Source organism: Embiotoca jacksoni, unplaced genomic scaffold, assembly GCF_022577435.1.
Source record: "Embiotoca jacksoni isolate LCO1_2020_lvr unplaced genomic scaffold, fEmbJac1.0.p SCAF_12, whole genome shotgun sequence".
Classification (NCBI taxonomy): Eukaryota; Metazoa; Chordata; class Actinopteri; family Embiotocidae; genus Embiotoca; species Embiotoca jacksoni.
The window spans coordinates 18,837,772-18,858,293 of record NW_027185252.1 but is presented as its reverse complement, the minus strand read 5'-3'; the positions used below and the strand labels follow the sequence as shown (position 1 = coordinate 18,858,293).

The 20,522-nt window shown below is 42.6% G+C and overlaps 2 protein-coding genes across 2 annotated transcripts; both read left to right on the top strand.

Annotated features, from left to right (window-relative positions):
• Nucleotides 1-1,486: 1,486 nt before the first annotated feature.
• On the top strand, nt 1,487-5,782 carry calm2a (calmodulin 2a (phosphorylase kinase, delta)). The gene is made up of 6 exons (XM_069145273.1): nt 1,487-1,593; nt 2,400-2,430; nt 3,830-3,973; nt 4,067-4,173; nt 4,255-4,390; nt 4,500-5,782. The coding sequence occupies exons 1-6, from the start codon at nt 1,591-1,593 to the stop codon at nt 4,526-4,528; spliced, it is 450 nt and encodes a 149-aa protein (XP_069001374.1). The 5' UTR covers nt 1,487-1,590; the 3' UTR covers nt 4,529-5,782.
• Nucleotides 5,783-7,913: 2,131 nt separating this feature from the next.
• Nucleotides 7,914-16,686, top strand: stpg4 (sperm-tail PG-rich repeat containing 4). Its single transcript, XM_069144092.1, has 7 exons — nt 7,914-8,025; nt 8,187-8,243; nt 9,894-10,148; nt 11,383-11,447; nt 11,750-11,795; nt 15,886-15,990; nt 16,478-16,686. The coding sequence occupies exons 1-7, from the start codon at nt 7,996-7,998 to the stop codon at nt 16,541-16,543; spliced, it is 624 nt and encodes a 207-aa protein (XP_069000193.1). The 5' UTR covers nt 7,914-7,995; the 3' UTR covers nt 16,544-16,686.
• The last annotated feature ends 3,836 nt before the right edge of the window (nt 16,687-20,522 follow it).

Here is a 20,522-nt window from a genome sequence, read left to right as displayed (position 1 = left end):
TAGGCCTTTGTGCCGTCACCTCTGGCATTACATAATCTGCCCGGTGACAAAAAACCCGTGGCAGGAAAACAGATTTAAATGAAAAGAATTCAATATGCTAGATTAGTTAGGTTGTTGTTGTTTTTTGGGGTTTTTTTTTGGGCGGGGGGGGGGGGGGGGGGGGGGGGCTGGTAGACTCTGAGGCTGCTCAGCAGATCACATGGCACAGGCAACGTCACCTCTGCAAACAGCGCAGATGGTAGTGGCAACCTCTTTGGATCGTCATTTCTTACATCTATGTGTGAGATATTGAGCTTTTCACAATACCTGCTCTCTACTTATAGTGTGATATCCATGTCTAATAATAAAGGCAGTAGAAAAGGGAGGAAGGGGTGGGGGTTGTGGGACATGGAGATTCTCGTACATTCTCTGAGTGGTTCTTCAAATCTTTCTCCTCACACATCTCTGTCTACCCTCCTCCACCTCAGCGTCTCCCATGGGATCAGGGCAGAGACAGGTGGTCACTGGGAGACAGGAGAGCAGTCAGGCATAATCAATCAGGCTATCAGATACTCCCATCCACACCAGCAGCACAATTAGACCTGAGAATCCACAGTTATCTGACAGCAATGCCTGCCACAGACCCAGTCACATATTACACATCGAAATGCGCACGCACGCACGCACACACACAGTACACACACTCACACTTGTGCACATGCTCTGAAATGTTACAAACTGTTATACCCAAACACTTCAGCCCTGACACTGCATCTAATTGTGCATAAAATTAAAGACTTGCACAGCAGACAGGAGGAACTTTACTCAAGAACCACTCTGAACTCTATCAGTCTGTGGTAACCTTGTAACTGCAGTTTTAAAAGAGTGTGGGTATTAGTATGTAATAAAAAAAAAACCCAGAAATAATGGAATGAGAAATGAGAAAACTGCAGCAAAAAGAGGTAGAGAAACTGATGTAAGCACAAAGTGGGTCAGTAATACCCCAGTTATAAGTAACAAACTATGCTCATGGTAGCTAATTACTTATCAAAACTATCTTTTTGGGCCTCCCTAAAGATGATGCCCATATGTATACACACTATGCAACAAGCTTGTCTACTGTGCCTGTGGCACTGACTGGGATGTCTCTGGAAAAGATGCAGCGGCAGCGCAGGCCATGGGAGTGACGCATTGCAGGTACAAACACACCAATCAGAGAGCGCGATTTCTTTCAGCTACGTCTTGTGCCCCATCACAGACTAGCAGAAAGTATTCATACGCCTTTATGTAGACCACTAGCGATGCGCAGGATGGTATCTAATATCGACGTAGAAATCTTCACAGAAGTCATACATGGGTATTGCAGATGTTTCTTCATTTTTCCGTGTAGCTAATTGTTTCTTCAAACGTATTTTGAATTAATTTAGTAACTGAGGAAACGGGAAGTTGGCGGAGTGATATGAAAAAGAGGAGGAGTTTAGGACAGCCGTTAAAGGCGAGTCCAGTTGTCTGTTCCTCAGTGTGTCACAGAGCCCGTCGGTCCGTGAAGGCGTGAAAGCTTTGGGTTATTAACGGATTTTGTCGCGAAGCAGCTCCTCCATCTACATCAAAATGGTAAGAACAATAAGATTCGATTCGATTCGCAGCCCAGAACATTTGGCCGTCTCTCTCTCATCAAATATTGTTGTTTGAGATGAATGACAAGGAACCAGAGCGTCAACAGCGGCTAACCTGAGACCGACGTTCACTAACGACCGCAGTGCTGGCTGACATGACGGCTTGCTAGTTGCTCGGTAATGCTAACTTGTTCGACCGAACCACCGCGAACAGAAAGGCGTGTTGGGCCGAACAAGTGTCATAACACCGCGTTATGAGCGTTGTACTCCAGGATGCAATTTAATTTTATGGAAGCTCCACGACGCTCGAGCTAATGTCCCGCCTGGAGATATGAGCAGTAGTCATGGCTGCTTCCCTTCCGCTGTACACGCTGTCTTCGTCGGTCTGTAGCCGTGAGCCGGCACGGAACAGTCGCTAGCTTACTTTAGCTCCTCTTGGCTAACACTTGCCGCCAAATTGGTAGTCATTTATTGTCTACGGCGAAGTTGTCGTCATCGCTCGTTCACCCGTAAACGGCGTGACGTTTGGGGCAGGTGGAGCCCTTCGGGTTTTCTGCGTGTTAGAAAGCGAGATGGTCAGCCGACAGGCACGAAAATGCTTCAGTTTAGAGTAGTTCTGTCAACAGAGCATCTAGTTAACCCCTGGTTTCTACTAGCCGTACAAAAAATGTGTGTAGTTCAATGGGCAGCGCAGACTGATGTCATCCATTTACAAAAAATGGGATTACTTTTGGTTGCTTTTAAGTGGAAATAATAATTCTGGCTATTTCTCATTGTAATCATGGATTAACTTGTGTTTTACAGGCTGATCAGCTGACAGAAGAGCAGATTGCGGGTAAGACATCGCTGCATTGATCTTCTACTTTCCTCATAACCTGCAAAGTGGTCTGCTTTATGGATCCTTGTGTCCCATGCAGTGGATTTATACTTTTGCCTTTTTAAGGCATTCCACAGGGTCATAAAACAGGAATGAAAGAAACTGCTGTTGCCTGCTGCCTCTGGAGCACTGAAGGACTCCCTCATGGAAAACTTTGCATTTTCATGGTTGCCATGTAATAAATGATGTAATCTGGAAGGGCTGTGTTCCGGTGAGGTGTTGGCAGTTGCCTTTTTACATCCTGCGCATGATGTGTCCTTTGCCCTGGGCGTGCTTGCCATCAGGTGGAATGCCTCAAGAATAATTGCAGTAACAAATTGGATTTGGTATACAGGTATTAACAAGATGAAATGGTGATTTTTTTTTTTTTTTTTTTTTTTTTTTTTTTTTTGTCATGCAAACCTGGCATGAATAATTTCTGTTCAGGCCCTACAGACATTTGAGCAGTTTATAGCTAAAATGTGACGCTTGTGGTAGTTTCCCTCGTATTGTTGCTTTGAATCAGTTTAACCCTCAAGTTTCACCACATGCTGATTATACTTATCTTTCAGGAGGCACACGGTTGCTCGCTTTTGCCAGTTTTTAGATCATTTTGTATAAAAAGCATGACGTGACCATGCACTAATGTGTTCTGTTGAAAGTCGCAGTAAGTGACTGCAGTGATGTGTGTCTTCAGTGGCCCGCCCCAGAGGAATCAGACCCCCCCCCCCCTTTCTTCCCCCCCTCCCTGAAATTTCCTGAGGCAGACAGGGGGCTTTTTCTCATCACGAAAAGGGTGTTGCCCTGTGTGTTTGACCCTTCAAATGGCAGGGCAGGTTGTAGTTTTTATGACACTGACAAGCTGCTGCATGCCACGACGCATTGCCCAATGGCCTCATCACACTTGATGAGTGTGTCATTGTTCCTCTTCCCTTAAGGCTCCACCAAACTACACAGGCTGTCAGTTGTTGCTGATGTAGCGTGACTCTGCCCGGCTGCTTGGTCTCGTGGTCTCTGTCCTTGTTTAGCCAGAAACGAGTGCAGTTGGAAGTCCAAACAGAAGGGCCCATCAGTATGCTGTCATTAGTTTATAACCGAAACATGAGGGATGTAACGCACTTTTGAGTCTGGGGATAATTCAAGGTTAGACCAAATGTGACTGGAAGACATCAGGATAAGATGAAGAGTTTCTTTTGGAAGGTGGGCTGAAAGCTTTTAGATTGATTTGAAACAGTTTTTTGTTTTAAATTCAGCCCTCTGCAGTGTTTTTTGTTTGTTTTTACAGCTGCTGTCATACCAACTTGAATATATCAAGCTGTAGGTGTGGCATCTCTCTGACTCAAGAGGCCAATCTACTTTTTTCTTTTTTTGCTACCAGAGTTCAAGGAAGCATTTTCGCTCTTTGACAAGGATGGAGATGGCACCATCACCACCAAAGAACTGGGCACAGTTATGCGCTCTCTGGGGCAGAACCCCACAGAGGCAGAGCTGCAGGACATGATCAATGAAGTGGATGCTGATGGTGAGAACTCAGTCTGACTTCAAAATCCTGACAACCCCACACATACTGTCGCTGCGCTGGATGTCAGCCCCTCATCAATGTCTTTGTCTTCAGGAAATGGCACGATAGACTTCCCAGAGTTCCTGACCATGATGGCCAGGAAGATGAAGGACACAGACAGTGAGGAGGAGATCAGAGAAGCATTCCGTGTCTTTGACAAGGTACATGCTGCCCGCAGTCCCAAACGCATGCATGTGCACAGCAGTCTTTAAAAATTGATCACTGACTGGTGTAATTTTCAGGACGGCAATGGGTACATCAGTGCTGCCGAGCTGCGTCATGTGATGACAAACCTGGGAGAGAAGCTGACTGATGAAGAGGTGGATGAGATGATCAGAGAAGCAGACATTGATGGAGATGGACAGGTCAACTATGAAGGTTGGTAGATGTTGTATTTTTATATTTTTAATCTATTTGTTTCCTTTTTTCTAAAATCCATTTTGAGCTGCAAAATTTTCTTTCCCCTCCCCTTTTGTTTTTCCCGCAGAGTTCGTACAAATGATGACGGCGAAGTGAAGGCCTTGTACAGATTTCGTATATAAATAATTTGCCTTTTTTCTTTGTGTAATTTATCTGTAAAATCTTAATAGCCCCCATTCGTCCCTGCCCCTTCTGCTGTCCAAAGGAACTGCATGTAAACTGCATAGGCTCTTGTCCCCATGTCCCTTTCTTTTGCTGTCATGGTGTTTTGGAGTGACGGAACGGTCATACAACCAGAAGCCCGTGGAGGCCCCTGGGAGCCGGAGAACTTCAAGTCTTCCTGTCTTGTGTGCTCGGGGCCCCTCCACGCATGGCGACATTGGAAACCTGTCGGCTGGTTGTCACTTGGCAACACTGTTGGCATGGAAACAATGTAGAGGAGTTTAAACTCTGCATGGACTACGGACAAAGTATATATGGAAATCTCTCAGCATTGCACTATTGCAAAAAATGACACGGGTGTATCTCCTAGGTACTCGTACAAACTCTTTTTGTATCTGCTGTTCTATATACCAGAAAATGACTAATCTTACCATGCTTTTTAATGTTTTACTCACTACTTTTACGTTTCTTTTCTTTTTTTTTTAATGACCTCTGGTCATGCCTCAAAATAATCCATTCCAAGTTGTATATTTTTGTTTTCCAATAAAAGTTACAATCTACCCAGATTTGAAAATTGTCTTGTTTTCTCAGTTAAAATGGATCCTTCAGTTTGTATACCCTGTAATAATTCCCATTTTTGTATTGAGGACAGGATGCTCCAGTTTTGATCGGCTTTTCTTTTCTTTTCTTCTTTTCTTTTCTTGTTGCTTAGAATCCAAGTGAAATGTTTACCAATTAAGTGTCCCCTGTTAATTCCCCCAAAGCACTGAGGAGCATCAGCCAATGCCTCTTAATGTTCAGATCAGCTCAAATCAGATCTGTATTGTCATCACAATAAAAGCACTGAGTGGGATCAAAGGCTTCTATTTTTGAAGTGCACACAATGATACTCGACATTAGATCAGCCTTGTATTGTCCAGCTCCCTTACAGACTGTTGTCTGCTACTGCTGGCACAGCACCATGTAGAAGTTGACCGCCTCATGTCTTACTTGGCGTTTGCCCCCAGTCCCGAGGTGCAGGTGACTGAGCGTGCATCAGAAACCATGGTGTAAATAGAGGTGTACCTGTTTTGGTTTTAATTTTTTTTTTTTTTTTTACTTTCTGATTGAGTTTGTTACAGTAGCTTGCAGAGATACTAAGTTTGTTATTTTGATGAATGACAAAATAAAGCTCTATTGTGGACCTCTGCTCTGCCTCCTGTGTGAAGTTTGTATCGGCTACTTCCACTTTGTGCCCTTGATCTTTGCAGTGGTTGGGTTAGCATTCCTTTTGTTGTGGCTGAAGTTATGCGGGCTGCAAAGCTGCATGTGGTTGGTCAGTCATCCATATTCTTCAGCGCTCTTTGTGGAGACTTCAGTTTTGACTAGATGACACAACGCTCTGATCTTGTCAAAACCAATTATCGCTGTACTTAACACTCACAGCTGAAGTGTCATCAGACAGCTCATGAGAGTTGTTAATTGCGCAGTGCATGTAGCACTCCTCTCCTGCTTGTGTTCTATTTTGTTTGTGTCATGTACTTTCAGGTTAGAGACTTCCTCAACAAGTCTCGTCTCCTTTGAACCATTTTTTTTTTTTTTTTTTTTTTTTTTTTTTTTTTTTTTATATCTTGGCAGCAAGGCTGAATGTTGTGGTTTCATTCCCAGAGATACATTTTCACTTCAGGTGATGGTCTTAAGTTTTGTTGTACTGAAAGAGAGTGTAATTTGTGTACCAAAAATCACTATTTGGAGTGTGTAACTGTGTTCACACTGTCAAGTACAGAAACATGCAGTACACTACAAGTACCAGGATGAAGCAATCAAAATGGTCCAAAGAATAAGAGTAAAAGTTTGGACACTTTCCACCCTCAATGGTCGCCATCTTGGCTACGTAGAGGAAAGGGGGCGGGGCCACCGACATAAAGAATATACAAATTAGGCTGGCTGAGGAAGTTGCAGCTGTTCTTGGACACTACACAAAAGTGTTTCTTTTTCACTACTGCAGCTGCAGCTATTTTGGAGGGTGATGTGTTCAGGTCATTTCTGGTCAGTGCAGAACGTCAGTGTGCGATTTGAAACAATACTACTCTGTCAAAAGTCCTGCACGACACAAGTAAGAGGCCTGACATGGAAGAACACTATTTGTTAGTGTACTGAGGGAAGTATGTCAATTGGAACAGCAATATACTGTGTGTGTGTGTGTGTGTGTGTGTGTGTGTGTGTGTGTAAGTAAAGTATATTTATGTTAAGTGCTTCACATAAATAAGACCGCATTCATTTTGAACAGTTGAAATCTCAACAACAGTTGAAATCACAAAAACAACAAACAAACGAGGAAATTATAGTGAAAATAGAGAAATAATCCTGTAAAAGGTAATAAATGAAATGTAGTAGCTACATAGACACAACTGAGGTCACCTCAGGTTTTAAAGCGGGTTCGAGGGACAGCCAGTTATTTTTGATCGGCAGTGATAAGTGCACGATCGGGTGTGTAAGGAAGATCGACGATGTAGTACTGGGCTGTTTGACCATGGAGATCTCTACAGGTTAGCAACAGTGTTTTAAAATGAAAGTGGAACTTGATTGGAAGTCATTGAAGTGACGATAGAGTTGTAAGGATGTGGGGTCTCTTTATTATGGCCTGTATAAGGCAAGCAGCTGATTTGGATTGTTTGGAGAGAGTTTAAAGAGGTTTGACTCAAACAGCTAAAAAAGAGCATCGCAGCAGTCTAAACGAGAAGAAACAAAAGCTTGAATAATCATCTCCACCTCGGGTTATAACATTTCACAATGTTTCTCAACTGGAAAAAAAAAAGAAGCATTAGCTGGCTGACATGATTATCAAAAGAGGGATTGATCAAAACTGACACTTAAGTTTCGAAGCTTGAAACGTCATACACAGAAAAGAAAGTTAGTTTAAAAGACTTTCTGATGGTCAGTACTATAGTTCAAGTGTTCTTTAGCTATTTTCTTTTTGCCTTTGCTTGCAGACATAGAAATGTGAGCCATCTGATCTTGTTTTGCCTTGGACTTGATTGCAATTTGCACCATAATGCCAAAACGTTTGATCTGCATATTCCAACCAATATGACAGTATTTTCCTCCAAAACAGGCTCCAGGTTCCCTGACAGGGAGGACTGTGTACCTAACTGTAGCATATACAGTGTGTACCTTGTTGCCGGCTTACCGTTGTGTCTTAGTCTCAGTCAAACTGGTCGCTGAGTCTAAATTTAGCCCTCGAGCAGGCCAGCTCGTTGAAAAATTTATCGATAGGGGAGTCGCTGCTATGGTAACAGTCACAGTTTTAATGGTGGTCAGGTGTCACCGGATCTCTTGTTAGGCAGATAGTGAACGACAACGAGTGCACAGCGAGATGTGGCCACAAGAGAAACCCGGTGTTGGCTTCTGAAGTCACTGACATGTCCAGGGGTGGTAATAGAACACATAAGGTAAGGCTGTATCTTGAAAAGCCCTCGTAGCTCGCTGTGGTTAATGAGGACGGCCGGTGATGCAGTGTGGGAGATGTATCAACACGTTGTGGGCACAGCGGTGTCATCGCAGCAGAAACAGTGTGCCGAGTCTCGGCTTTGTGTCTTGTTCTTATCTGCAGGGTGATGACAAGGTGGAGCTGTGTGGCCGGGGGAGCTGGTGGCTGGGAACACTGAAAGTAGGTGTCATACTGTGGTGAGCTTTCATAGCCTGTCTGAGGAGGAGAGAGGCTGCTTACATCGGCTTCAGTGCAGGCCCCCAACACTTGCCACTGGTTTGTCACTTTGAGGTGGCCCACCTGCTCATGCAGGGCTGTACTGCCAAGAAGTGTGCTGCTGCACATTCACGTTCACTCCACATATGTTTTTGGGGAAACATAAAATGATTAGTTGCATACTTGTTGGGAGTTTCAACTTTATCAGGTCCTCCATCTTGTAGCCTGGCCCTGAGTTTTAAAACCTCAACCGTTACTGTTTATACTGAGCTAATGTGTTACATTAGGTTTCATCAAACTGCTTCATTTTTTATTTTTTCTCTGTCAAGCCATTAACACACAGAAAGCTTTAAGCATGACAGTATTATACCATTACAGAGGCACTTTAGGGCTCGTCTAGCACCGCCTGCCTTCTTTCCTTTGCAGTATGGAAACCCTGTTAGCATGACGGTTTGCTCAACCACTGTGAAGGGTGGACCAATCAGTGACCAGCGTTAACGTAGTTTCAACAATGGTGGCGGTTTTGGCACAAAACATATTTATATAGAGCGCAATGCTAATTGGTTAAAGGCTGCTCCAATAGTTTTAAAAATAACCCGAGGTCGCCACCCCTTAGGATGTAACAACTAGAAACAATCCTCGGTAGAGCCTTGCCATACCCACATATTCATGCAGTGAATTTTAGGGCTGGTATAAAAGACTGCTGTTAAAGTTCATGAATCTATTAGGCTATAACATATCAGGAAGTAGTATTATAAAACATAATTATTCCCTGAAGCTTAAGTATATTTTATTATCTGGCCACAAAATCAAAAGATGTTCAGTTTACTTTCATAAAAAACAACAAGAACAAAGCAGACATGAAAAGTTGGCACCAGAGAATTTGGGGCATTTTAGCTTAAAAATGGCTCAAACTATTAAACATAGACCAAAATAGTTGCCAAATAATTCTCAATCACTGGTTGCTGAGGAAGTGATGTAAGCAACATGTATAGTGAAGGTCAACACTTCATGTTTATCCAGCCATGAAGTCATGTTTAGCCACAGTAGCAGAACTGTATCGTCTTCAGGTACATTTCAATCACTGTGACTGGAGCATCATACTAAAGACCAGAGCTTCATAAACATATCACAATCTTCCATTGTCTATTGCTTTTATTGCACAGAATTATCCAACTGTGTCTGTCCAAAGTGTAAATCGTGCATTCATGGTAATAATACATAGACCTCCATAATTATCAGTTTATCTTAATGTAATTCTAGCTCTCAGACTCCATCATTAATTATGTAATTTATACAGCTGACAATAGGATAGATGTTAGTACGTGGACACCAAGAATAGCTTTTGAATTAATAAACAATTCAGTACAGTACATTCACTTTACTGTAAATGTATGTATATAAATAGTGAAATGTCAGAGTTTAACTGGTTTATAATGGTTAAACTATTCAACTAAAATATTTCTGATGCATACATAATCTTTAGGTGTTTTTTTGGTCATAATTTGGATTATGGGAATTAAGAATTGTACCTGGCTAAGGTACAGCGAAGAGGGAACAGTACAGTTTCTATCACAGCAACAAGCGATGGTGATGTGAACTTCTCCCTTCCAGGATACACCCATCCCGGGAGTCTACCACATCCGGGACTTCCTCGAGGAAGCTGAGCTGAACCCCGTGAAGAAGACCTACGGGTTCAAAGGTGTGGGCAGAAAAGCTCAGACTCTGGGTGTGCGTAAGGGCGATCTGCTGCTACCTGGAGCGTATGACTACACCGACTCCACCCAGGAGGTCTTGATGCAGCGGGCGTCCTACTCCTTCAAAAGCTGCCCACGACCCGACGCGGTCACCCTGGGAGTCAGAGACAAGGTGGAGCGCAGACATTTACACCTTTACTGATCCTGTTCGTATAATTTAACACATATTAATGTGGGGAAATACTTGGGAAATACAATTATTTACCTTTTCTTTGAGTGTTAGATAAGATGTTTGATAGCACTCTCAGCACATTAATGTTACTCTGTGAATTACGACCACTAGTATCACTAAGGAGCACTGCTTTCACAAGTAGGTCTGTGATTTGTTAACACTTCCTGCATGCAGACATACATGGACATGATGATAGATGCTGATGATGTCACACTATTCCAGTCACTGAGATTAGGAGGGGGTAACTCATCGGGAAACACCTAACGTGTCGTTCCTGTGAAAAAAACCTCCTTTAACAATGGAGGGGGAGCCAGGAAATGATCGGCTTAGTTCAGCTCGAACACTAGTAATAGGGTCAAAAACATACCAACCAAAAGCGGCGAAATGGATTTGTTAACGGAACTTATTTCAGTCTGGAGTTGATGCTATAGCTGTTTCATGAGAGAGAGGATCAGTGACTTTAATTAGAAGTTAAATGAAACTATAGATCACCAAATACATTTTGGCTTGAAAATGGGTGCAAACTGCAATAATGCAAGAATGTGTTACCTTACAGAAAAAACACATGACTTTCCCATGTTTTTCCACATATAATCACATGTTTACCATATGTTGCAACAAATGACAACATGGGGAAAAAACTTGGAAAGGTTTTCAACTGTTAAACAACATGGGCTTCAGACATTACACCACTTCATGTTCCCCATGGGCACAAAACATGTTCAACATGTAGACCATGACATGTGTATGTAGTCACGTGATCATGAGTTTTTCCACATGTAAAATGTATGTTTTTTTCTGTAATGCATAATAATATGGTAGACAGTGTCATCCATGTTAAATCCGAAATTATTAGAAGCAGAAACTGTTCTGTTAAATCATCCACGTCTAGTCTTTAAGTCTACGTTTTTGTATTTCTTAGCCTGAGGGTGTAAATTTACTTCAGAAATATTTACACACCGTTCTGTTTTGATAGTCTGTTTGCATGTGGCATCTAGTTATCATCACTACTTTGCCTAAACAGTAGTTGCTCGGCTGAATGCACCAGCAGCCGACTCAGAGGAAACAGAGGCCTGCTGTTGTTCATGTAACACAGCAGCAACACAAAAAAAACCCTCCTGATGATATTGTCATGTATATTCGAACCCTTCTTTATCTTTATTCTCTGTGCCAGGACATAAATACTTCACCGTGCGACTATGATGTGACAGTGAAACCAGTGGAGAAGAGTCCCTGCAAGTAAGCCCTCGACGAACAGCCTCTCTTTAACTCTCAGATCACAGCGGAGCAGACAACCCATGAATCATCCCCCTTGATCGCTGGATCCTTCCTTCTCATCCGACGTCTCCTTCCCTCTCATCTCCTCGCCGCTCAAAGATGGAGGAGCAATCAGCAACCTGCTCCCTCATTTTCTATGCCTCTGATCATGTGCAGCCTTTTTCCTTTCTTCTCTCACTCTTCCCCTCATTGTTCTTTCCTCTCTGTTTTGTTTTCTTTCTTTGACAGCCAATCCCCCCCCCTCCCCTCTCTCTCTCTTGCAGGCATGTAATGTTTCAGTCGACTGTGCAGCGGATCAGCTTTCCGCCTGTAAGTATCTGGTCACCAAGACCAGTTATTAGGACCATTCAGTCTTTCCATTGCCCACAAAAAGGCTTCATTACAATATACTTTCAATAGGTTTTGGTTACAAGTTGTGTATCTGGTGTGGGCCGTATACAAGCTAGTTATGACAACCGCAAGGGTCAAAGAAAACCGATCCCAAGGGCTGTCTGATTGTATCGTTTGCCCCATTTGAAGGCCTGTTATGGCTCTGCGCTGGCTGACTAGTCAGCTTTGGTTCGTATTGCAGGGTGCTGCAGCCTTTAGCCGCGTGTCCGTGCTGGTAGCTGATGGATATTTGAGCCGCATTGGCAGCTGCTGAGTGTTGACAGAAAAGGAAAGGCGTTAAGAAATCCCGAGGGTGTTATTACTGCAGAATTGGGAGCAGTTTTCTGCTGTTAGTGGTGTCGCAGTTACTCGAAGACAAGTTTTTTGTGTCAAAGGTTAAGCTGCCACACACAGATCCTGGAGCGAAGTCAGACAAAGTGCAGGTCGTTCACACAGCGGACCCGATGGAGGTGGCAGACATTAGCACATCAGAGTTGAGGTGTATTAATGGTTTACAAAGCTGGGAAATCTTCTCGTCCTGAGATGGTGAATTTCAGACAGTTCGACTCTTAGCCCAGAATAAAATCCATCTGATTCCCACATATTCAAAAACAAAGCTCCAGTGAGCCAAAGATGTTTGGAAACACAACAGAAACAATACATATTTCTCTTTTTCCTGATGTGACTTAATTTCTCTATCCTGAGGCAACTCTGTGTCCCAGATTTACATGTGCTTTTTTGCAATATTGACTGCACGTGCTGCTCAGAAGGAAAAAAAAAAATCCTCCCTGGATATTCAAGCCTGTTGGAATTCAAGTCATAATCGCATATGTTTTTATAGAAATACATATTCTACTCTCTATTGATGGATCACTACAGGGACACAAACACCTTCTGCACACTATACAGATGACAATGGTCCATTCACTTTAGACTGAAATATTTAAAGAGTTATTGGATGGATTGGCATCAAATTTAGCACAGACGTTCAGGATTCCCAAGGGACAAACCCTCATATCTTTGGTAATCCTCCACAATGAGGCCGATGAAATATTTGAGAGCATGTTGGCAATTATTGGATGGACTGGCATGAGGTTTTAAATGAGGAACTGCAATTTGGTGAACCCTTCTTACTTTTCATGTAGTGACACCTTCAGCCCAAAATATAGATACAGTACAGCAGGTACTTAGGTGGCTTTCATTCATTTTTATCTTTGAAAATGTTCAGGTGACCCACAGTTGGTGGACATCTTCAGCTTGGATTGACATAAAAGTCTCCCACATCAGTCATGAGTCCATATGATTAACAAAACCTCTGGTTCTTTGATCAAAATGAAAAGGGACAGCGTCATTATATTGGTCAATCCCATAGTTCCTTCTGCTGCATCAAGATAACAACCTGACCACACCTCATTTTAAGATAAACACACCCATGGATGCGCAGATGGGCACGAGTGCATTTGCTAATAAAACCAATCGGACCTTGGACGGGAAAATGACATGATGATGTCGTTCTGGAGCTAGCAAAGACACCTGCGTTACGCTCGGCGTCGCCTTGTGGCAGGTGTAAAATAGAGCTTGGAGAATATTGTTTAAAGATAAAATGGAATTACAGAAAGGAAGAAACACTGAAACCAGCAATTCATCTTACTTTACAACTCTGTTTGTCCATTACTTTGTGGTTACTGCTTAACAGGTTAATCTAAATAGGAGAATGTGGTCAACATTATACCTGCTATTCGGCGTGTTAGCATGACTTTCACTCAAAGTTCCACTGTGTCTCAGCACAGCCTCTGTGCTTGTTGCATTTTTTTTTTTTTTTTTTAATTATTATTTTTTATATCTATGGGGGCAAAACAACCTCCCTCTTACCTAACTCAAGAAAATCATGATTATATCCTTTTCATTTAATCTCATGTCATCAAGGTTTACTGTTGATTTAATGCAAGGTCCTGGCTTCACCAATAAAAAGCAGATTTAAGATTACGAGTTTGACAGACATCTGCAGCATGTGCCAGTTACCCACGCCACCCAGGAGAACGTTTCCAACATGCTGTGCCACACTAGGAAAGTAGGCCAGGTGCTTTGGCTCCAACACACTTTACACGCATACACACAAGTTTCACTGCTGGCCACCGACTCCCTTGAAATACACCTGCATTAGCGCCTCTGGGAGCATCGGGCCATTGTCGAGGATCGAGTGAACTGGCAACTGGGATCAAGTAGCATGTAACGGTAGTAGCAGAGGAGAGGAAAAGACACCTTCCTGTCTCCCTGTGTCAGAATCAGAGAGGGACTAAAAATGAAAGGCTGGTCCTGTGTTCAGGGACAGGGCTATACTTTTATGTCTGGGGAGGAGGTTGGAGGAGTGGCGATGCTATTTCTGCATGGCACGCCGTTGATGATGACCAGTATGTGTGTTAGTGGGTAAGAGGAAAGGAGAAGTGAAAGGCAAGTGGAGGGAGGGGAGGACTTACTGACTTTTGACAGGAACTCACCCGAAACATACTTAAACCACAGATGTTGGCAAACTTTAAAAAGATGAATGAAATTATATATCAAAGGTCTTAAAAGAAATATGAGCCCCCAAAATAGATCACGAGTACATTGTGAGTGCATCCTTCAGATGACGGGAGTATCAAGCTGGTATAACAATAGGTTTTCATGATAATCTCTCGTTTGGCTGAATGTCAGAGGTCACGCTGTACATTCGGTGAATTTACAGTCCCACCTGCCTCAGGCCACGTTCACGCCATTGTGCTTGGAGCGGTTTGTCGGAGCACTTTGTGGGTAACTAAGCTGGCTTTGTTTGGATGCTTCATGTCATTTTAAATTCAGATGGCATCAAAAAAAATTAAGGTCCACGTTCTTCTCTGAGAGAACAACTCAACCCGTTCTTCAGAGGGATTTAAATAATTCAGACTAACATGGTGTTAGCCCATCGACCGTAAAGTCTAGACGCCTGCTATTTAGCTGTTTCTCGACTCCATTACTGAACTAAAATTACCATCAAGACGAGTTGATTGTGTCTGCTTCTGTTCCAGAGAGCAGAATGGAGTTCAAACTTCTCGAGATTAATGAAGCTTTATTCAAGCTACTTGCTAACTGACATTTGTTTAATAAGATAATGCTGACAAAGCGTTATTGGAGTACTCAAAATATGCTCAAAAATAAATATTACATATAATAATTGTGCAGTTGCTTTAACTCTGCTGGGGAACTGGTTCAACAAAAGATACATTTGAAAAAGCATGATGTTATCAAAACAAGGAAACAAGGTTCAGGTGACAAAAACACAAGAGAGAAAATATTTCCTTTACATTTATCTACCTGCCCAAAGACAAGAAACAATTTTGCGCACAACATACTAATGTTGTGGTGTTGATGTTAGCTTATGGAAAATAACTGGGTACCAATCTTTTTAACCTGAGGGAATAAAATAGAAAAATGCTAAAAAAATAACAACAACAACAACAACAACAACAACAACAAAAATAGTAAGTGATATGCTCATTACTTTTAAAAACATGTAGTTTGAGATACAAAGCTAAGGTTACGAGAGGTAACTGGCTGGGTTACTGAATGGCTACAAGCAAATGCCAACTGACATTGTCAATACACGAGAGAAAAAAGCCAAATGGAGAGAAAAAAGCACAAGCTCTAGTTTTCAGCATGGAAAATACAACTGTATGCACCAAAGAGTGTTTTCTTGTGCCTTTAGGCTGTTTTTTTTTTCTGTTCTCTCTTGACCACAGGTAATTCACTGTACGAGTGATTTCCTGCAAGTGATTTTAATCCATTCTGTCAAAATATCAAGGCACTCGCGCTCGCTAACAGACATTTTCAACAATGAAAACATCTGGAAAATAAAAGCAAATGGGGAAAAAAATGACTTTGTCCCGCTACAATGAAAATGTCATCTCACTAATGACAATAAATTGTGGGTGTAATGATTACATGGTAGTCTTGGTCTGCGACATACTGAGTATTGATCACACAGATCAATAATTGCTTTTTCTTTCCACCTCAGAGAGAAGGACCTCCTCCGTGCCATTACGACCCACAGACCAGGCCAGCTAAAGGCATCACTTCCTGCTTCAAATCAATGCTGCCTCGGATCAACAGCGTGCACTCAGTGAGTTCAGTTTTTCACATTTACATTCCCACTATATGCACACAGGTCCATCCTTACATTATTACCAGTTTAAGACCACAACTTTTTACTTTTTGCAGTTTTAAGTCACCTTTGTTGCATTATGCTATTTCAAAACTCTTGTTGAGGAAGTAAAAATCATTTTTAAATCTGGTTCAATGATCTTGTTATGGTTTTAATAGAAATTCCTCAAATTCTAAAGAGATTAGTTATGATTAGGATAATTCCTGCCACACAGTTATGTAACAGGATGCAGCAAAGAAAACATACCTCATAGATAAGAAGGCAACACAGATAAGAAAAGATACGTCATGGTTTCAGCACTTCAGACCATACAGAATTCTGTAAGTATGTGATTAAAAATTAGAATTGAAAATAAAATAAATAATAAATACCATGTTTCTTGGGTGTCTCTTGGAAATCAAACCTAGCTGTATGTTTGTATGTGTATTGTTTGTGTAATTCACAGAAGAGTCCAGGACCAGGATCCTACGAACTTTTCCGGAAACAGTTTAGTCACAGGCCCCTCTTGTAGCCTGTTTTACCCACAGTGTTCTCTAATGTTGACTTTATTTCCCATGATGCCTGGATCCCACCACCATTCCCTCATTTTCTGGACTTACAGGCCGATTTCACGTAACCCTGGCTCGTTTATGAAATAAAAGTGAAATCATGACGTACAAAAGAGGAAAACCCTCCTGTCTTTTATTTCTTGGACCAATGTTTATCTGCATGTCAGTGAGGGATTTTGTGGTCTGCCAACGACATAATCAGCTACATTCGTTGTGCTCAAATCGCTTTAGTGACGCCGGCCAGGGAAGCAGAATGATCTTATCTCCGACAAAGGGTACTTCATTCCACTTAACTACATGTTCCCGGTATTGCGCTCCCCCTTCGTCTCTCCTCTCCTGCTCTTGCTCCTCTCTCCCTCTTTGTTGGCAGTCGGGCTGCTTTGCCTTCCTACTATCTCTGCCCTGCGATGCACTCAGGAGGAGGAATGCTGCTCAGCCATGCGTCACATGCACATAGCTTAGTGTGGCATGCTGCACCCTCAGATAACACATTCAATATTAGGGGCCGAGGCAGTGGCACACAATAAAACAGCTATTCTTATCGCTACTTACTTCGCATACTCACTCTTTCTTTCGACAAAACAAACAACCATGGCCATTAATGTCGGGACACAGAGAACAACTAGAGATAGGAATCACCTCTACGTGGAACACAGGGCCGGTGTAGATTACCCTGCAACAGGGGATAGGTGCAGAAATAAAAACGAACACATTACAGATTTGTTATTTGTACTGTTATTTATTCAGAGATGGGTTTTGCTGAACATGCTGCTTCATGCTCATAGTTAGACACAGACATCTAGGAGTGGCAGAATTTTGTGCCACGGCCAGTGAGACAGTTGAGGCAATGGAGTTATATTCAGCCTCTCCTCCCACCCAGACTCTGATTAAAGCCAATTTTATTAAGCTTTATTTTAGTAGTGTATTGATTTTAGAACCTGAATTCTAACACATTTAAGTATTGTTCATAATGGCATTAACAAACAATAAAATACCTGCTGCGCTGATTCATTATCAATTGAGCAACTTCCTATTCAAGCACCAGTGGGGACCTCAGTTTTACAAAGCAGAACAGCAAACATGTCTCCTCTCATTGCTTCTTCTTTGCTGGATGTAGGCTACATTAAAGCTGCATGAACCAATATTTTGATTCTCAGAATGGATTGAATGATTTTGCATAATGTAAAAAGTTGTTGCGCTTCATGATGAACCTCAAGTTTATCTTCATTTTCCTTCAGTTTTATGGAATATTTATGTGTTTTTCAGCTTCTTGTTTTGGTTTTAATGCCTGCCATTTTATTTTGATTCCCTTTCAATGCCTTTACCAGTCTGGTTTAGAGTTTTTAAATAAAAATACTTCCATAAACACATTATTTGCTACCTGTCAGGCACCAAACAGCAGACAAGCTTTGCTATGAACATACTCAGCATATCAGAGCACTTAGTGATTTACTACCTAATGGACATACACAATCGCAGAGCATTTAGCAAGTAAAAAGCCAAATATGTTTCTGAGTGCTGGTGGAGACCAACAACAAATCAGTAATTATTGGACTTTCAGGTGGCCAGAAGTATGACTCCAAATTAATGCTAATGTTGCTCTGGATCAGGTGAATGTGCCAAATGTTTATTACACAAACAATATCAACATAATAAAGGTGATAATGTGCCATTTTCCTGTGGTGCTAAAATGGACAAATGGCCAAAAAAAGAAAGTGACTGTAATGCTCCTTTAAGTTTGCTGCTGTAGTCCATGGTAGGACATACAGATCATCCAGTGGAGAGACCTCACTGGTCCATGTTTGAAATGAGGCAATTGGAGAACTTGGTGCAGTCTTTAAAAACATAGGAGATTTATGAAATGAGACTTTGTCCAATAATTCTATTGTTCAATATTTTATAATTCTAAGCAGACAGTAAGCATCTGTAAGATGACAAAAATCTCTTTCAAGATTTTCAACCCGCTGCTTGGTAAGAGGGGACTAAAAGCCATTTTGATTCATCAAGGTAATTTCCACAAAACACCCGAAACAACGTCCACTCAGTGGGTCGACACCCAGGGTCACCTGACAGAGCCGCATCCCTGGAACTGGCTAGGATTGTTCTTGTGTTTTACTCTCATTGGATTGAAACTTTTATGTGTGTTGACATGCGTGTTTTCTTTGGGACACCATTCACGGAAGCTGAACAGTATGTTATTCCAGAAAATCTACTTGGTCGAGCTTTTATACCACCACTGTTTTCATTCAGTAGCTGGCACTTAAGAGCTTGAAGAGGTTCAAGAGCTGGGTTCTTTTTCCCCCTGTCATTATTGTGGAGACAAAAGAAGCGCACACTTCCACCCAGAGAGGAATACAACCTTATTAACATGGGTCTTTGCACGCAGTCTCTGGAGGGCCGGACCACCATATCCAGTGCTGTTGAAAAGGATGCAGAATGTGTGTGTTTCTGCCTGTGGTCAAGGCACCAAGCCCCCAGTAATCTCTGACTCTCTCAACCCCTGGCGTCCTTCCTCCCTTCTCATCTCAGTGATCTCCACGGTCCAGCACTGATCTCTGACATATGCCTCATGCTGACGACTTAACACCCTCCGTCTCCCACAGCCTTCCCTCGACCACAGGCACGGCCGGGTACCCGCTCTTTCGTTGTCAATCAAGCTGCCCCCTCCTAGACACACATTGCTTCATAGAAATGCATGCGGCCGCACGATGCAACGAATGCACAAGCGAGCATGCACTTGTGATCCTTTGCTTTTTTTAAAACACACCCGCAAACCAGCAAACGTGTGCACATACGCTCGTTTCTTAAAAGTTCTGCGGGCTGGTAAGTGGGTCATCACACGCATACACCTGGAAAATATACTAATTTTTAATTCATTTTTATATAAAAATGATCACTGAGGTGTGGAAAGTGACCAGCACACTCCACAGTAGAGGCTACACTGCATGCACTGCACTGAACCCACCACACACACATGAATCATTGTCATTTCTGCTCGTATTGCATGCGAAGGGTGGTGAGAATGCGATTTAAGTGAGATTTAAAAATGTGACTCGTGCTGTCACGGAGGAATTTATTCAAAGGTCAGGGGAACATCTGGTGTCAGGGCAGGTCATATACTGGCAGCCCAAACATCTACTCCACTTCCCGGGAACGGCTTAATGAGATCCGGTCAACGTTCAGGAAGCAGCGTAGCACATCAGCGAGGGTCGGGAGTAAATCTGTGTTTTTGGCAGCTTACGACAAGACGTGACCCCGCTACTCAGCTGTGCTGTGGGGCCCGAGTAAAGGATGTCAAATTAACGGCTAAACTCTGAACACCATGCTGAGAAAAATGTGACTAATAATGAAGGCAGACTGCAGGAATTTCTTAAGAATGTGAGCTTACAATACTATCCACTACCATCCAACATCAGTGTGGAACAAATGCTGATATCAAAGTCCCAAACAACCCCTCAAACAGTGCAACCACCATTTGTTCATTGACATGAAAATGGGTCCTCGGTGTCACAGAATCAGCCGGGCTCCCCCGCTGTAGGACATGAGCATCTTGAGAAACTTAAGAAGGTCAAACAAAGAGGTGGCAGGTTCAGAGGTGCTGCTCCCACGCATCCTCTATCAGACCAGGTCACATTCACTCTCATCGCCGCAGCCCACGCTGAGGGTGATGACTGGGCAGCTGAGGAATTTAACGGGCAGTGTGACACAGCAGGAGGGTGACCAGGTATCCTTTTACTCCCCCCCGCCCCCCCCGCTAAGCTGCTGACAGACGCACCGGAGCAACATCGCGCTTCTATTAAATGACATTTAAAAGTTTAATCAGCTGCAATGGGCGACTGTTAGCGAACAGGTCATTGTTTAAGTGGGTAATGGTGCTGGCACCGTCGCCGCGTGTTTGTGGACGTGGACCAAGAGTGCTAGAGGCTATCAGGTGAGCCGGGA